At 39.1% G+C, this 19,928-nt stretch overlaps 1 protein-coding gene across 4 annotated transcripts in view; it reads right to left on the reverse strand.

The window, feature by feature from the left end:
- Ralgapa2 (Ral GTPase activating protein catalytic subunit alpha 2) overlaps positions 1–19,928 on the reverse strand; it is a 272,091-nt gene that overhangs the window by 118,005 nt on the left and 134,158 nt on the right. For all 4 annotated transcript variants that reach the window (XM_040746440.1, XM_040746439.1, XM_040746442.1 and 1 more), the window contains 3 exons: positions 6,589–6,717; positions 2,391–2,519; positions 1,534–1,592 (listed from right to left, as the gene is read on the reverse strand). In XM_040746440.1, the coding sequence (XP_040602374.1) occupies positions 1,534–1,592; positions 2,391–2,519; positions 6,589–6,717 (317 nt within the window). The remainder of the gene's footprint in view (positions 1–1,533; positions 1,593–2,390; positions 2,520–6,588; positions 6,718–19,928) is intronic.

Raw genomic sequence — 19,928 nt, forward strand, 5'->3', positions numbered from 1 at the left:
CAGTAGAGGGTAGAGATGGGACAGTGGCTAAGAGCACTTGTTGCTCTTGCAAAGGACTGGCGCTCAGTTTCCAGTACCCACATGGTAGTTGACATCCATGTATAACTCTAGCTCTAGTCAAAATACTAATTCATTAAAATTAAAAAAAAAGATACATCTAAAAAAATTTTAAAGACAGAAATAACCATATATTAGGAAAGTAATAAAAAGCCCTCATGATCTCATGAAGGAATAATAATGCAAGGTAGAAAAAATGGAATTTAAAAATACTGCATATTAAAACTTACAAGGTTTGGAATAGGTAGACCCTAACAATAAGCATGTAGTCTTAAATGTTAAAGGAGAAAAGTTAAAAATACACCAAGTACGCATCTTTAAAAAGTAATAAAAGAATAACATTACAAGTAGAAGAGTATAAAAGAGCCCAAAGCTGAAAATAAAAACAAATGTAGAGAGGTAAGCAAAGATGACAAATCTAACAAGACTACCCTTAAAACCAGAGAAAATAAAATATTTAACAGCAAAGATGAAATGAACAAATTCGTGGACACTTATGCTAGTGATATCTACTAATACACAAGGATAATAATCCTGCTGCAAAAGACATTCAGGGTGTGGAGAAGAAAAAAATGCATTTATTTTGTGACTCCCTTGCCTAACATCCAAACAGGGGGAGGGTATGATAGGAATGGAAAATTACAGACGTTGGATGTAATGTAACTTCCTGAACAAAATACTACCTAAACCAGAATCTATAAATCAAGGTGAGGGTATCTCATGCCCAAGTTTACTTCAATGTTAGCAAACTGGAAATGCACACATAGGTTCTGAAAATGGCAGACTAGGAAAACTGGACTAATCCATCTATTGAAGATAAGGGAAGTTCAGAGAAATACAAAAGCTAATAAACTTTAAAACCATGAAAGTTTACAAGACAGTAAAGTTAGAGGCCTTTGGCTTCCCATGTGCCTAAGGGCCAGGACATGTGCTAATTGCCATGAAACAGCCAGAGACTGAAGAGGCCTTACAGGGTTGGAAATTGAGTGAGAGATGGAAGCTCTCAGCATTCCCAGTTTCGGCCTACAACTTGAGAGGGGAGGGAGGAATTTTTTACCACACAGCTGACCTAGAAAGCCTCATATCTTGGTCACAGACTGTAGCAGTTTTAGATGCTTGGCAGAAACACCCAAATAATTTGTTCACATTGCTAGATCAGTTCAGAGTCTCTGCCTGAAACATACAGCTTTTATGAACTGTTGCTTCATCCCTCTTTTTTCTGAGGACATCATTTATTTCTAATCTTGCACTTTCTTATGTAGAACAGTGTTCTCCATCTAACTCTGCATCTTACTCTTCTCTCTAGTAATAATGACATCGTAAGTAGCTAAGCAGAGCACCTTTCTGACATAACGCTTACTACACATTTCATTGCGGGTAGGAGAAATGGAAAGGATTTGTTTTTACACATTAACTGTAATACATAAATGTGCATCTTAAAATTCTATCATAGTTTACCTCTTGTTCATCATTTACCTTGCACATTCATTTGGTTCCTCGGTAGCATTCTTCAGTAAAATATTTATGAGGTAATGCTAAAAACACAAAATTCAGTAAATGAAAATTTGATGTCATTGTTGGTTTCCCGCATGTGCTGACCATGTCACAGGCACCCTGGAGCTAGCGAAAGGCCAGGGAGTTGGGCAGCCCTTCCTTCAGAAAGAACTCGGCTCACCTCAGCAAGTGCCTTCCTGGGTTACTGAGCCAACCTGCAGCACAGCAATTCTAGGGATCCAGTGGAAATCAAGCAAAGCAGCTGAGAGAGACTTCCAGATAGGAAAATCTCCATTTTATTTTGATTGGATTACACACTGCACATTGAATTATAGATTATAATCAGAGTTACAGATTGACTGACTGGTGCTGGGACTTTCTGTTTATTTCACATGTTAGCTGAGGACAGAAAAAAAATGCTTACTTTTATTCCCCAAGAAATAATTTGGAATTTCAGGTTATTAGTAGCATTTAATCAGGCCAGCAATGGGATTGAATATTTAGCTTATTGGAATTATTTCTTATAAATTCATTTGCTACACTAATGCAGCATAACTAAGCTAACAGAATTATTACAAATAATGATTCATTACATAATTATGATCCCTAGGAACAATAAACAGAAAAAAAAACCACCAGAGGAACAGAGCTATCAGGTCTAACTGCAATATGTTGTGAATGCGATACATTCACAGTTGGTACAACTCACTTCTGAAAACAACTCGGAAGCTTTCAAGAGATACAGCAAATGTCAGGGGAAAGCAGATCAGGGCATAGAATGGAAGACACAGTGATGTAACTCCAGTCATAGATGCTAAACTCAATATTCAGTTATGTACCTTGACATCTTCGGTTCCTGTGATGACCTCACTCATTTCTGGCACTGATTGCAACAGAGGGATCTTCCGGTAGGTATTTGGAAAACAGACAAGGGAACCAAGGAGCGTGAGAGCTTCTGAACGGGGCACCTGCACACGAGGAGGGAAAACCAAGTTTCTTTACATAAGCTGCAAGCTTGAAGAACATGTTTTACTCTTTGTTCTGGTTTTGAGAGGGAATTATTTTTCCTTCTAGATATGAAACACTTAACTATTTGTGGTTATTTTCCTGGTGGATGTTCAGACAAGAGAAGTCTGTCTAAATGCAAAGGCAAATTTCCAGGGAAAACATCTCAACATTTGATGTAAACAAGTGTTATGAAAACTGGTCTACAGACCAATTCAAAATTAGAAAGGCAGGCCGGACGGTGGTGGCGCACGCCTTTAATTCCAGCACTTGGGAGGCAGAGGCAGGCGGATCTCTGTGAGTTCGAGGCCGGGCTGGACCGATAGCCTCCAAAACAATACAGAGAAACCCTGTCTCGTAAAAAAACAAACAAACAAAAAAACAAAAAACAAAAAAAAAACCCCCAAAAAATTAGAAAGGCAAATGGCTCTGTCACGGCTGTTTAAAATCATTTCAGAGTTTGTGATCTAGACAGAGTAAGGAGAATGAGAACAACCTAACATTACTTTTCAAGTAAAAAGCAAGGGCATTCACAAGGAGGGGCACTGAAGGTAGTCATCCAAAGAAAGATGGGAGAAGAGTGATGCCATCTTGGACTGGAGCCATGGCATCAGGGAGAAAGTCACTAAGTATGCTTTGTTTAGTTTTTAAATATGAAGGTTTGAAGTGACTACCGTGAACCGTTGAAGTTTGCTAAAGTCAGGCACGGTGGGTACTTCGGCTAATGACCTCCAAGGTGCACACCCAGTGGATACCTCCAATCTCATTATTATCTGACCGCAGAGACATCTGATACTGCTCACAGCTCCCTTGCAGTAAGAACACTTTATCACAGAGCTTCTGGGACACATTTCAAAGAGACTGACAGTCTCCCTTGCTGGAACTGCCCATTTCCTTACCACCTAACTTTGGGGGACTGGCTGTAGTTTCTGTCCTCCGCACTCACAGATCCATACTCAGCCAAAGAGCAATCTAGACCCGGGGCTCCCTACTGTGAGCTGCTGTACAGTAAGTACTCCATGGATGTGCACATCATGGTTTCTGTTCTGTTGCCAAAGGATATTTGGTTTGGTTCTAGCTTTGGCTGTTAAATATGGCTGCTGTGTAGAAGTGTCCAGATTTCTTTGGTGACTCATTCCTATGCACACACTTCTTTCTCTCTTGAGTTGCCTGGGCAAGCAGGGATACCTCACATTCTTGATTAACTACGATACCTAAAAACTCTGGCTGAGCAGGTGTGTTCTATCCAAGTACCTCTCACCAGGTGCACAGCTTTAAACCTCACATTTACACAGGAAAGCAATTCAAAAAATCATTTTCTCCTTTATATAACTGTTATATTCATATTCTCTCTGCTTACAACACCATTTTGGAAAGCTATTTTTTCTTCATCACTGAGGCATGAAAAATAAAATTATATTTAAGGCAGTGGTTCTCAACCTGTGGGTTGTGATCCTGGCCCCAGGGGTGGGGTGGGGGTGCATAACAGATATTTACATTGTAATTCATAACAGTAGCAAAATTACAGTTATAAAGCATCATCAGAATAATATGGTTGGGGGTCACCATAACATGAGGAACTGTATTAAAAGGGTCACAGCATTAGGAAGGTTGAGAAACACTAATTTAAGGGGTACAACATATGGATGTCTGTGTATATAGTTAAAAGCACACACACTGTAAAATGAAAGCTACCATTAAGTTTAATTAACCCATCTATCATCACAGACAGCTGTCCTTTTTTCATGGAGGGACACTCTTGATAAATCTCAAGTTTATAATATAATATTTTCAACTATGATCATCATTTTGCACAGGTTTCAAAAACTTACCAAAACTTTCTACACTAACCAACATCACCCTATTTACTCCCCAGCCCTTAGCAAACAGCAGACTACTCTGTCTCTGTTCGTTTGGTTTTAAGAGTTCACCTATCACAGAGATGATGCAGGGCCATGTTTGGCTTATTTCCCGGACAAAGTGGCCTCTGGAACCACTCATGTTGTCAAAGAGATAAGATTTCTCTGTTTTTAAGACTGAAGAATATTCTACTATATGTGTCACATTTGTTCATCTACATATACACACTGGAAGTTGTTACGCTAACTTGCTAACTGGGAATAATGCTGCAGTGAGCATGAGAGGCAGCTCGCCTTTCCATATGCAGATTCTACTTCCTTTGGCCATACATCTCAATAGAATTATCAAATCACTTAATGGCTTTATTAATCTGTGGAATATTCCATACACTGTGTGAATATATGTCACTGTGATTGGTTTAATAAAAAAAGCTAAATGGCAAGTAGCTAGGCAGGGTTTAGGGGGCAGAGGGAATACTAGGAAGAAGAAAGGCAGAGTTTGAGGGTCGAGAGCCGAATGCGGACGCAGCAGCAGAGAAAGCGCACAGATGAGGTAAATGAGCCTCAGGGCAGGCAGCACACACATTAACAGGAATGGGTTAAGTTATAAGAGCTACCTAAAAACAAATCTAAGCTATCAGTTGAGCTTTCATAATTAATAAGGAGTCTCCATGTGGTTATTTGGGAGCCAGTGGTCCTGATGAAAAACTCTGCCTACATTAATCTTTTAAGGTCATTCTATTTTCAACAATGGCTGTACTGATTTATATTCCTAAGAATATCCAAGGATTCGCTTTCCTCCATATTTTCAACAACACTTATTTTCCTTTGTGATGACAGCAACCCTTAACAATTGAAATTATTATCTTGTGGTTTTACTTTGCATTTCTGGTTAAAAATGTTGAGCATTTTTTATATGCCCATTGACCAATGTATGTTTGGAAGGTTACTTTAAATAGCTCACCTAGGCAAAAGATCTATGTCCACAGGGAGCCTATCATGTGTGGTGCTGTCCTATAAAGGGCTGTAGTATGTTCTACAGAAAAACTCCTAGCAGGTGATAAAATTCTAAAGATGTATGATTCTCTTGCCTGTCCTGTAATTTTTTTTTAGTGCCAACTTGAAGGGGTAACCTTCAACAAGAGGGAAGTTGCCACATCTTTAAAAGAATTCAACATTTTTCTTCCTCCATTTTTCCCTTTTCTCATTCTTCCCCTTTTGTTCTTATCTCTTCCTTTCTCTTTACTTTCTTATAAGAAGACATTAGGGAATAAAAATATGATTGCAAATTATCAGTTTTATAAGTACTAAATCAGGCCCCAATGGAAAGTGAAAGATTAACCATGTATCAGACAAAATTCAGCACTGCAACTACTCACACTGACTTTGTATACACTGCTGGCAAATACAGAATACATGTTGTCTTTACAGAGGGTGAGGGGCAGTGACTTACTAGATGGTAGTTTATACATACAGCACAAGTGGGAAAGGCACTTTATACCTAAGTGGAAGTGCTGTCTCACCGTCCTGAGACACTGAAGAGTGCAGGTAAAGAGGGTGGGAATAACTTCCTCTGTGGCCCATTTGCTTCTAATTTATGAGAAGAATTAGTACAACTCAGAGTTTCTTCATACTCATTACTGGTAAAAAAAATTAGTGTTCTAACATTATAAGGAAATATTTTCAGGGCTAGGGTGTATCTCAGTGGTAAAATGCAAATTTAACATACAAGAGGTCCTGGATTTGATCCTAAGGACTACAGACTTCTATTTCTTTCTATGAGACTCACAGTAACCAAACTAAATTTAACAAAACAACAACACATTACTTTGAACATACACTTCAATTCTCTCTTTATGGCACTTATGTCCATAATGCCATTGGTGAATACTAATAAGGGTCTGTAAGACAGATCCTGCTTTTGTATAAATGTGCTGACATATTAGTGGGGATATGATTTCTCACACTTTAGCCTTTTGATGAAACGCCTTTCCAGTACCAGTATGTCATCTTATCCTACAATTTCACAGATCAGCTGCCAGGATATCTACTCTGAGAGCCCAGTTTCACATTGCACTAATGAGTCAACACCTGTTAGAGTGGAGACATCTGAGCCTTGTTAGCAATTGTGAAGTCTCCCAGGAGCTGGGATGCTGAACATTGTCATACTCACCAACAACATGTCTGCACTGAGGACCCTGGCAGCAGCAGTGATAAAGTCCCCCACCAGCATTGAGAAACCAGGCAAACCCAGGGAGAAAAAACGGGGTGAACAGTTTCTTATGATAGTGTTTAAGATATCCTGAAAAGAAAAATAAGGAAACACAACTGTAATTTTAAGAACAAAATTCCCAAGTGGTTTCTTTGTGTACAACATGCATGACCACCATAAGATAACACAGCACAATGATAGTCCCCGCCCCCCACCCTGAGACAGGGTTTCTCTGTGTAGCTTTGGAGCCTGTCCTAAAACTCGCTCTGTAGACCAGGCTGGCCTCAAACTCACAGAGATCCACCTTCTTCTGCCACCGAGTGCTGGAATTAAAGGCGTGCGCCACCACTGCTCAGCTACCATGATAGTTTTTTAAACAAAAGAGTGCAGGGGGTGCCTAACTCCAATGGTTCCTGTATGCATCTCTTGTTAAGGAGAATGGAGACAAAAAACTGTAAGATGACTTATCCAATGCCATCCTGTGGCATTGAGGCTTGCTAAACATCTGTCCTATATCCCACCTGACAATGGACTCCTTGGATAAGCTACAGGACTCCTGAGATAGACATATAAGTAAAATCTACCAACACCCATAAAATAGGAACTGGGCTCTGTCTTTAGTTTCAATCCCCAGAAGCTAAAGCACATTATTAGAGAATCTTACAGGCAAAAGGATGGAAGTTGTAGGCAATAAGAAATGAGAGTGTGAGCAGTGCTAAAGTAATGCTCTTATATGCATTAGGAACTGAGGTCAGGCAGTTGCCAGACCTGATGTGTGCAGGAGGTGCAAACACAAAGCCAACAGCAGCCATTTGCCAGAGCTCGGCATCAGGAGCATCTCCGGGCCAGCTCTCCATCCTGTGTCTATAATAGACTCCTGTGGAGGGCTGGCTGGCCCCCAACCCCCCAGTCCCTCATTCCCGCCTGTCCCGGATCAGATCCACCACAGGACAGTGTTCACACCATCGTGGCCAGGCCCCCCTCTAAAGCCATCTGTGTGAGTGTGTGCATATATAAGTGGGATTAGAATGAAAACTACAATCTTCTTTTACATAGATTCTGGCCAGGCACATAAATCAAACCTACCACACTAAAGTACTTTAGTTATGTGACTTATCATCGTGTAACTAATAGTATCAACAACAAGTAAATAGCAAAACATAAGAAACTTAGCTGTCAGTGTTGCTATCTGAATTAGCCCTTCAAATAGTCCTGACTTAACTATTAAATTAGAGCAAAGTATAGCAACATGCTAATTTTCAAGGTTATATTAAGCCCTTTATAAGATTTAACCTCATTTCACAATTTGTGTTCTTAAACACAATTTACATGTGCTCACAAAACATTTTCAGGACACTTTTCTTATAGATTTATGTAATTTATATAAATAACACTATGTCTATGCTTCAAATGACCATAGAATAATTGATATATTAGTATTCACATATGATAAACATTTTAGCTTAAAACTTAAAAGTTTTAGCATTTCAGTGGACTTTTTATATAAAAATGAACAGATAAATATGATTTACAGATGAAAGATGAGGCAGGTAGATAGATAGATAGATAGATAAATAGATAGATAGATAGATGATAGATAGAGATATAAAAGGAAGGAATGGAAGAAAAGCCAGAACCAAGGTTTTTCCCCAGTTAATATTTAAGCCTGCTTTAATCATGTCCTGCAATACACTTTAGGGTGCCTATCAGCCAAGACAAACATTCTCTGGGCTGAGCAGATGGATGCTGCTAGTTAAAAAGTGTGTGGTAGACTTAGGCTCCAGTAGTGGAACAAAAGATCTACCTTTTTCATAATTAAGCCTCTGATTAATGCCCTGGGCTCCTCACCACACACCTGTAATTACTCACAGAGGTATGCATTGTGCTGGGGCCTTGTCTCAGAATATCAGGCATCAAGCTATCCAGCAGCAGATGGAAGCACATTTCTGTTGACATATGCTGCAATGAAAGGATTCGTGCAAACCTGGCTAGCAAGGTAGCAGAATGCCATGCATCTGAAGATTAATAATGCAAACAGTCATGATGTTAGCTTTGTTATGTTTGCGTTAATTCCATCTGTTGAGATGAGGAGCTAAAACCCTGAAGCCTATGGGTTTTTAAAAATCTTTAGCACACTCTAAACTCAAATGAGCCATTTTCACCACTGGAATTTGGAATTTTGGTTTAAGGATTGTTTTCAGGAATAGGTTTTTAGGAATTGGAAACTGAATCCTTTAGCAAGCTGAAACCGTAATTTGTAAATCTTGCTTCATTGGTACATATGCATAAAGACCTAGGGAAAAAAACTACATTCAGAAGAAACTACAAAATTGTCACTGGTGCTAAAGACAGCAGATACACATGTAGTTGAGATAAAGTCAGAAGGCTCACCAAGTCCCTGGACCTGGGCCAGTGACTCCAACTGAACCTGCTTCTATGGGCAAAGAGATGGGAAAGAGAAGGGCAATAACAGATGGCAAGCCTATCCTAGTTGCCACCCACGTAAGACAGAGCCTGGAGGGAAAGTGTGTCTCTGCTGTAGTCACCAAAGACAGCACTGGAGCAGGGTTAATGTGGGGGTTAAAGAGGGGGCCATATGACCAGTCAGTCAAATTACTGCCAAATGCTGGCTTACTTTGCTTATCTACACTGAAAAGGAGCAGTCCAAAGGGTCTATCTTTGAGATAACACTTTAAAATTAGGAAGAGCCACATGGTACTCAGGAGAGCATCTGCCATCCATGTTCCCAACAGAGGGCAAGCATGATGAGATCCATTCACTCCTACTAGAGAAATCATTCTTTCATCCCACTTCCCCACCTCGAGGTATTAGGATCAATCTCTGGAGATACACAACAAAGTCTTCCCGATTCTGATAGCTTGCTTATTTTCAGCCTACAGGGCTTTATATATGAACAAGACAGAATGGCAGTTACCATACACCTACCACTCAAGGGGCAGTCCTCATGTCTTTGTAGTACCCTCCCTCTAAGGCATGACTTGCCTAGTAGGTGTTTTCAAAGGGACTCACTTTTTCAAAACTTAAAAATTACACTGGAAAATACCCTTTGTCAGAAACAGAATATACTCCTGAAAACCAATACAACAATAACAAGCAAATGACACTGAAATTCTTGCTAAAAACATCACTAGCTGCCAGAAGCTCTTAGTTTGGGACAGGCACCGTTCTTTTAAATCAGTGGTTTGCAATGCCACAGGACCCACCATGGTGGCTGCACCACCTCTACCTGGCCTGAGAATGTCCTAATGGCAGATTATGATGGGAAAGGAACTGTTATTCTCACTGTGTGATCCCTTCTCTCAAGGCTGCCTCCAATATAACCACTGCTGGGAAACAGTGCTGTGTTCAAACTCTCCCCATGAAGAACCCAAGAACTGGGGCCACAAGACCTGAGTTAGAGACTATGGGCCGCCCCTGGAACAGCATGTTTTCTCTCTTCCCTAAGATGGGAAGGACCCCTTCTTAATGAGTGCTAGGTAGTGGGATGCAGATGTGAACAATGCTTTATGGAGGCTTTCAAAGGCCATGCAGAAGTAATTGTGTTGCCAGTAAACAGTGTTTTTCAAAAAGGAAGAATTTGTACTTCATAGAACTGACTTCATAGGTTTAGTCCATATAATTTATTGAATGAATGTTTAATGACCTATAGAGGAAGGGTATTTCAAAACATTCGAGACATAGCATAGACAATTCTCTTTGATCATATACTAATCCAGAAATTAAAAATTTCCAGCAACCAGTTCCCTAAAACAACCTCTTTAACAAGGAATTAGAGATCGTGTATATAACTTGAGGGTAAAAAATGGAAGAAAAAACGGGAACACGATCCTTAGGTTCTTTAAGGTTTACACTTTTGAGGAGTTCTAGATCCTACCTGAAACAAGTGAGTCTGGTAGCAAGAACTGGTTTTTTTTTTTCCTGTACATTCTAAACAGACTAAACAGGAAGTTAAACTAAACAACAGGCTTAGTGGCAAATGGAGTCTGGAACAGGGCTCAGGTTTATTCTTTAAGTTGACTAGGACAGAGTAGACAAACTTTGTTTTTGCTGGAAAGAAACCACCCTGTGAACTGTTGCCACATAGTGAGCAGGACACACAGTGGCATTTTCTCCTGTTTTAGCGTGAGCCCCATGTTGAGTGCTTTCAAAAACTAGACTGTAAGACAATAATTGTGGCTTTGCAGCTTATCACAAGGTTCAGGCTTATGAGAAAGCGACTGGTGAGAACATCTGTCTCTTATCACTGATCTTGCAAAAAATCAGGTAATTCAAATAGAGGCGTGTTGTTTCCTCTCCTCCAAAGCACAGTTCTATAAACACAAACTACATTCAGCCCCTCAAATGAATCGCTTTAATTGAATGCTATGTACACAGTAACTGGAAAAACTCTGAGTGATAAGGAAAACATATGGTGACGGCAGCACAAATTGGCTTACTCATTCTGCACAGGGCTGCTTCTTTAGTTCTCTTATAATTGACCTTTAGAATGATAAATGTGTAAAATAATTTTGTTTATTACAGCTTTAAACCTTCCAACAATTACACAAAATGAAAATTTAAAAGGAAGGATTCCTTCTGGAAGCATTTCCATTGTTTACATAATTGCACAGCTATAATTTCGTGCTTGTGTTGTTATGGAAAATAAAAAAGGGCCATTACTGGCCATTTCAATTCAAAATATTGCACAGTAGTGTCAAAAATGGGGGCAAATGTTCACTTTACCACAGTTTAAAAAGGATTAACCCTGTATAGCTAACATGTCGGCATAGCATTCTTTGAAACACAACAGTGTAGAAGTCACCATCCTTCCTGCATTGGCGATGTGGCAGCTATGCTTTCACACCAATCACATGTAGATTTTTCACTTAATATTTGCTCATGACCTAGCAGATAATGGCTGTAACACAATAGCCAGCCATCTGTCTCCCTGCCTTTCCTTGGAGGACTTCTGCCTGCTTCTCCAGAGCAAACAGATCTGGTTATCCCACCTAAAGTCACTTAGACCCTCTGTGAGGCTAAGCAGTCATCAAGAAATAAAATTTGTGTGTGCAAAATAATTTAACTCCTCATTTGACTTTTCCCTTTAAGAAATGCTACACAGTAAAATGATTTCATTGCTAATTTCCAGGGTGCCTATCTTTTTTCTAGTACAGACCACAGGAACTTCTTATTTGGTAACATGGGAACTGTTGGGTGTGCATCCCAGAAACCTGGTTAGTTAAAAAGACACGACTCATTCCATACTTGGAAATAATACAGAAATACTTATCACATTAAGTGTGGATATAATTTAAATTAACAACAGCTACAACTACAACCCTTTAATACCTCTAGGACACATTTGCAAATATCAGCTGTTGCTGGATATAGCTATTCTAATAGATCAGGAACCTTTGAATTCTAGACCTGGCTCTTTCTTCTTTGCTAGTGGCTCTCTGTTCCTTCAGCTTTCTGTACATCCTTCTAGAGACCATAAGCTGCTATCTGGTCTCTGGTGACAAAAATAAAACCTTGGTCATTATGCACTCCCTAACCCCCATCCTGCCCAACACACACTTTGAAACTGCAAATTACTCTCTAGATCTGAGCCAAATGATGCATGGTATATGCCACACGTTCTCTGTGTAAATGGCCAAGTGGGATGCAGTTTATTTGGAGAAAAGCAATAGATTTTCAAAATGTGACTTCTGTGGGTGTGACTATGTCACTAAAGCCCAGAGAAACAGGGCAGAATAGAGTAATTGGGCTTAGCGGCTGAGACTCAAACATTCCTTGAGCCCTGTGATCTGAGGACTGTAGTGACATAGGGTTTCCAGGACAGTGGCATGCACAGCAGAAGGAAGTGGTGTATGTGTAAGACACTTCTGAAGGCAGAGAACTTACTTCTTTGCCAGTTACACGGTGGCAGGGGCACAAGGCAGCCTGCAGGTTAAAAGGAAGTATCTCAAAGCCCGTTTATACCTGCTTTACAACTAACCCTCATCTGCCAAGACCAGTAGGTTTGAAACACTGTACATAATTTTATTTTATAGTAGAGTTGGAAAGTCATCAGTCCTGTTGCAAATGCTGCTTCTTTTTGCTATTTGTAACAACTTTATTAAATACTTCATATGTAATAAAATCCATCCTATAATGTGTACAAAATAGCTTTTAGTGTAGTCCCAGAATTGAGCAAACATTGCCACTATCTAACTTGAGAACATTTTCATCACTCCCAAATGAAACCCAATGTCCATTAGCAGCCACTCCTTGCTTTCCCTCTATACAAGTACCTGGCAACCACTAATCTGCCGTCTGTCTCTGTGGATTTGCTAGCTCTGGACATTTCAGAATAAGGAAGATTAGAGTGTGTAACATTTATATCTGGCTTCTGCCATTTAACATGTTTTCAAGGTTTATCCTGCTTCATTTTTCATTTGTTTTTGTTGAAGATAATGTTCACGTAGCCCAGGCTGACCTCATACTTACAATGTGGTTGAGGCTGATCTTAAACTCCTGATACTCCTCTGCCTCTATCTCAGAATTGCTGGGATTATAAGTATAGACTAACATGTCTGGCATGGCTGTTTATAAAAATAGCTAAATAATATTCTATTGTGTCAGTAGTCTTCATTTTATTTTTGAGACTGGGTCTTATGTAGCCAAGGTTCCAGTAATCCTCCTGCCTCAGCTTTCTAAGGGCTAGAATTTCAAGTATGAAGCCCACACCTGCCACGTTGGTGGGCATGCGAGTTGTTTCTACCTTGTGCTTGTCAACAACGGGACTAGAAAGATGTGTCTATTTAAGTCCTCCATTCTTTTATATTTGGGCCATTGATTTTCTATTGAATTGTAGTGCTTCTTCCTACAAATTGGCCAGGAGACCTTTACTTGGCATGTGATTTGAAAAAAAAATAACTATTTTATGAGTCTTCTTTTCACTTATGTGATATGTCCTCTGATACATGGTAGATTTTAATTTTGGTAAAGAACAGCTTATATTTTCTCTTTTTCTTTTGTTCATTCCTAAGCCTTTAGTGTCAATTCCAAGATAGTCACTATTTCCTGTTTTACCTTCCTTTAAAAACATTATAGTTTTTAATGTTTTAATGTTTATCATTTAGACCATTAATTCATTATAAGCCAAATTTTGCATATGGTGTGAGGTTGAGATGCACGCTAATTTCACTGTATATGTGTGTTATATGTGCACTGTATCACATATATGTGCATGAGTGTGTGTGTTCATGTACACATATAGAGACTAGAGAAGACATTGGGTGGCCTACTCTAACACTCTATGTTTTACTGTTATAAGATAAGGTCTTTGCACATGCTGCAAGCAAGTCCCAGTGATCCTCCTGTCTCTGCCTCTAATAGCACTGGGGTTACAGCAAAGTGTGACACTGCCTGGCTTTTACATGGTGCTGGAATCAGAACTCAGGTCCTCATGCTTGTACAGCAAGTACTCTTACCCAGTGAACCATCTATTCATACCCAATTTTATCCCTTCCTATGAAGATGTCCAGTTGTACCAGTACCATGAAAAGAAATTACTTCTTCCTTATTGTGTTATTCTTGCACCTTCATCAAAAACTAGTCAACCATAGATATATATATTTCTTTCCATACTCTCAATTCTATTTTATTGCTCTATAGGTCTAACCACTTACTAATACTATACTATTTTAGTAAGTTTTCAAATCAGAAACTATGAGTTCCTATGGTTCTTTTAAAAATATTATTTTGTCTATTCAGAACTCCCTGCAATTCCATGTGAACTTTAGGATCAACTTTTATATACTTATGTAAAAGAGGGCACTGGGATAGTAAGGATTATATTTAATCTTTAGATCAGTTTTGAAAATATTATTGATATTGTCTTCAGAGATAGAAATATGGGATATTTTCCATGTTTATATAGGTTTTAACTTTTGTTATGTTGACAAATTATACTTGCTTGGATAAATTTATCTCTGAATTTTTGTCTTTTAAGGCCACTATAAATGGAATTATAATTTTACTAATTTCATTTTCAAATTTTCCATCACTGATATTTAGAAATATAAGAGTAGTTTTTGTATATTAACCTTGTATCTCTTAAACTTACAAAGTAACTTATTAGTTCTAATAACATAGTCCATGCATATATATAATAACATATATATAATATATATATACATACACATATTATGTGTTTACATATTTTCTTAGTTACCCATCCTAAGCAATTACAAGACTGCAGGGGTTGGGGAGGTTAATTTTGGCTAACACCTTGATTGGATTAAGAGACAACAGAACATTATTGATGTATGCCTCCAGGAGTGTCTGTGAGGTATTTCCAGAGAGAGAAGATTGTTTCCCCAACTGAAGAAGAGGTAGGGAAGGATAAAATAAGCTTCCTGTTCAACCACAGACCATGTTATTCCTGCCACCAGGCCTGGATTTCTTTGAACTGTGAGCCAAAATAAATTCTTCCTCATTTACATATTTGGTAACAGTGGAAACTAATTAATAGGACACTTGGAAATAGAGGTGGGGAAAACACACATCCTTGATTTGCTCTTCGACATTAGAAGGATGTAGTAGTTTAATGCGGTAATGTATTATTTTTTTGGTGGGAAGACATCCAGATACTATGATGTGACATCTAAACACAGACAAACCTGTATTCAAAATAGTTTTGGGTAGTGGCAAATTAGTGATTTTCACAAGAATGTGTACACTATTGTGATGTCAGCAACACCAAGAGAGAGTGTATCTTCTATCACTTGACCCAATTAATTTTCTTAGCCTTAGTTCTCAGTCACATGAACAAAACATAAAACTGCCTAATCCTGACCAATGCAACTCCATGCTAACTGCTCATGGGGTCATGAGGTTACTGCTGTCTTTCATGTGTACTTCCTTCAATAGACAGGTCATAGCCCACTAAGAGAAAGACAGGAAGATAACAAAACCATTTACAATTTCTTATAATGAAAACTGCTGAGGGGCACGGAAAGAAGTGACTTATAGGATGCATAAATAGGATCTCAAAGACACTGACCTACCAATATCTCAATCATCTCCCCAAAGGCTCAAATCCACAACACTGCAGTTTCTACAACAGCCTGGATTACTGAGGTTGACGCAAATGCAAAAGAGCACTTATTAACTCCGCAATTGAGACCTCAGTAAATGGGCTGCAACCAGCTGTTTCCAACAAATGACAGCAGTAGGAGGGACTTGGCTATAACTTTCTCTAATCACTGTACACTGATACAGTCTGATGAAAGAAGACTATCTTGATGGTAACAGCTGAGAGATAGGCAGGATACATCACCAAGGAAATTTCTAGGGCCCAGAAAGCAGGGCAGGAGGTTGGAAGACACTTGTTCTTTGGGAGATATCCAACTGCTGGTTTTAGTAAACTCTGTGCCCTTTACCTGATTCCTATGCAGCCTTTTATAAATGTTCTCCAGAGCAGATAAAAGCAAAGCATCACATGACCACCATCACAGATGATAGGATGGTTCAAAGTGTATTTTGGTAAACAAAAAAATGCATTTTGGTGCAATATATAAGCAATACCATTAGAAAAAAAAATAAGACTGAACATGATGGCACATGTCTTTAATCCCAGCAATAAAAGGCAGTGGTGGGTTGATTTCAATGTGTTCAAGGCCAGCCTGATCTACATAGTGAGTTCCAGAATAGCCAAAAACACATAATGATACCCTATCTAAAAAAAACAAAAAACAAACAAACAAAAAAACCTAACTGGGCCTAGAGAGATGGCTCAGTGGTAAAGAACACTGTTCTTTCAAAGGGCACAGGGTTCAATTCTCAGCTCACAAATGGCAGCTCACAACAGTCTTTAATTCCAGTTCCAGGGGATCTGACAGCCTCACACAGACATACATGTAGGCAAAACAACAATGCACATAAAATCTAAATAAATCTTTTTTAAAAAAACTAACAAGGGAAAAGAATTGCCAAAATAAGAAAAATAAGCCACATAATTAACACAGGTCCTAACAAGACAAACAACTAGACTATTCACAGGTTGACTGTTCACCCTGTCTCAGGAATGCCACGGTTTCTATCCTTAGAATGTTAAAAAGAAATTAGTGGGTACCACATACCTAATTCCAGTACTACATAATTTCAAGGCCAGCCTGATCTACACTGCAAGTTTCACGATAGTCAGAGATACATTGAAAGGCCTCTGTCTCAAAACAATAACAACAACAAAAGAAATGATTGGACAAAATCACAGCCTTCACACAGTCAGGTTCTGCCTATGGCCACTAGCCAAAAGGATGCAGTTAAGATTTAAGGAGTATTGCCTAAGGCAGACACTAAGAAACCATTTCATCCTAATGCTGAAGTCCAAATTAGACCCAATGCCCACTTGCATTATAGTAGAGTAAAGGAAAATCAGTTGGGAAAGAGTTCTCCTACTGAATCTAAGCAACAAGGTATTTCATTTATCCCTCTGCAGCCATGAAAACCTAGAAAAGGGAAAAAAATCTAGGATATCTACATTGGATCTTCTCACTTTACAGAAACAGAGAAGAGGATCAATCAAGGCCAGTGGCTAGTGAAGGTGTAGACATAAACAAAAGCAAGCTCCCCTTTCAATGTTAATTCAGGGTCAACGGGGCACCATTTGAAATGTGTCCATAACACAGAGGACAGAACCACCCTGAGAACCTGATTTAGCTCTGAATTATGCTTTCACCTCATTTGCTTTCCATAATCAACATTTAAAGTTACTGTGGGATGAGAGACAAAGACAAGAGCCTTCCTAGAAACTCACAGGCCAGCTGACCAGGTATTAATATGCAGCAGCAGACAGCAAAGAGACCCTGTCTCAAACAAGGTAGGAGAGGGCCCACATGCAATCTGATCCCCACACCCATACCATGACACCTGAGCACCCGTGAAAGCACACACACACACACACACACACACACACACACACACACACACACACACACACACAGAGTCAATACTGAAGTCAGTAAGTCCTACAGTTTAAATCTACTGCTCTCAAGGAATGGATATCACAGCAAACTGTCTCATCAAATATTATCTTCAAAAGAAAATCAGGTCTCCCTCAAATACCTTCTTCCTCAGACACTGCTGGAGAGACAGTGTGTCGGGTATGCATTTTGCTGTGAGTGAGAGCACCAGAGGCAGTCTACAGGGAGAAGCCAAGACATTTAGTGGAGTCCAGCAGGATGTGAGGTTCTCATTTTTCTTCTCAAAATGAGCACTAGAGGACACACAGCAGCTATGACTCTGGTGCTCTTTCAACTGTGGCCCAACCCTGCTTCAAGGTTTTGCGCTGAGGCCATCAAGGGCTACTTGCCACTGTTTAAATGATTCCTTCTCACACTGAAATCAGGAAACAGATTCTCGGGGTTAGAGGAAAGTGAACTTGCCTCATGCACTGAGTTTTGCTGGGCTGTTTCCTGACCTACAATGTAAAGATAAAGTATTTCTGCTAGAGCTTTCCCTGACTTCTAGTCTCAAATCAGAAAAGAAATAAATTTATAACATGGTTGCTATTATGTTTTAATCTAGGAGAACACACAATGTATACTCTAGTTTTCTTACAAATTATCCCCCAAATAAATAAGTAAATAAATTATCCCAGCTGCACATAAGAGCAAAATTGAAGTTCTCAATATTTTTGTTCTCTTAAACAAAACAAAAGTTACAGGCCACAGACTACTCTATGGATGTGGCCTGAGGCATAAAGAACCATGCAGAAGATTCTCAGGGAACATTTCAGTTTCTCATTGTACAAGAGAATGATCACCTGTTTTTGCTTTTGCTGTTTGCAATTTAACTTGTGTTAGTATAAAAAGCTTACAAGAATGGTTGGATTTTGGGAGAAAAACACTTTAAAAAAGCCGGAGAGATATTGAGGTGTTAAGAAGGCTTGCTGTTCTTGCATAGGACTGAGTGTAGTTTCTAGTACCCATGTCAGACAGCTTATAATTGCTTGTAGCTATAGTTCCAAATGTATGCTTTTGGCCTCCGCAGGCACCTGCACACACATGACATATGTTCAAATACACACACACACACACACACACACACACACACACACACAGAGAGAGACAGAGACAGAGACTGACTGACTTGTGGAATAGTGGAATATAGTTTTGTTTTGTTTTTTGTTTGTTTGTTTGTTTTGTTTTTTGAGACAGGTTTCTCTGTATTGTTTTGGAGGCTGGCCTCAAACTCACAGATATTCACCTGCCTCTGCCTCCGGAGTGCTGGGATTAAAGGCGTGCGTCACCAACGCCCTGCTGGAGTATAGTTTAAGATGTGATACATTGGTTTATGCTGTGTAATATTTGTTTAATGATGCAAAGATATGTTATATTCTTATAGGCTGCACTTGTTTAACTCTGTGAAGCTGTGTTACTTTGCCTGTCTAAAACACCTGATTAGTCTAATAAAGAACTGAACGGCCAATAAATAGCTAGGCAGGAGAGGGACAGGCAGAGCTGCCAGGAGAGAATAAATAGAAGGAGAAGAATGAAAAAGGGAGGAGTAAGAAAGGGAGAAGGAGAGAAGGACACCAGGGGTCAGCCACCTATTCACACAGTCAATCATGGAGTAAGAAGGAAAGAAAGAATATAGAATAAAGAAGCATAAAAAGCCCAGAGGCAAAATGTGAAAGAAGAAAAACAGGATAATTTAAGTTAGAAAAACTGGCAAAAAAAAACAAGGCAAGCTAAGGCCAGGTATTCATAAGTAAAATAAGTCTTTGCATTTATTGATAGTAGAGTGGCAGGCCCCAGAAGAGTAAAAATAAAACAACCAACCACAACAAAAAAAGTAAAAATAAAATTTAGAAAAAAATGCCTATCATCTTGTTTCCATGGAAACCTTAAGTCACAGCAAAGGACATCATCATTTACAAAATGGCAACCTAGAAAATGCGAAAAGATATTTATTAACTCTACATCTGATAGAGGGCTAATACCCAAAATATAAAAAGAACTCAAAAGACTAGACATCAACAAACCAATTAAAACATGAGTTACAGCCAGGCGTTGTTGGTGCACACCTTTAATCCCAGGCAAAGACAGGTGGCTTTCCATGAGTTTGAGGCCAGCCAGAACGTGTTCCAGGACAGCCTCCAAAACAATACAGAGAAACCCTGTCTCGAAAAACCAAAACCCAAAACAAAACAAAAAAAGAGTTACAGAACTAAAGAGAGAATTCTAAAAAAAAAAAAAAAAAAATCAAACTTAAATGGCTGAAAAACACTTAGAGAAATATTCAACTTACTT

The sequence above is a fragment of the Mesocricetus auratus genome, unplaced genomic scaffold (assembly GCF_017639785.1).
Source record: "Mesocricetus auratus isolate SY011 unplaced genomic scaffold, BCM_Maur_2.0 Super-Scaffold_100004, whole genome shotgun sequence".
NCBI lineage: Eukaryota > Metazoa > Chordata > Mammalia > Rodentia > Cricetidae > Mesocricetus > Mesocricetus auratus.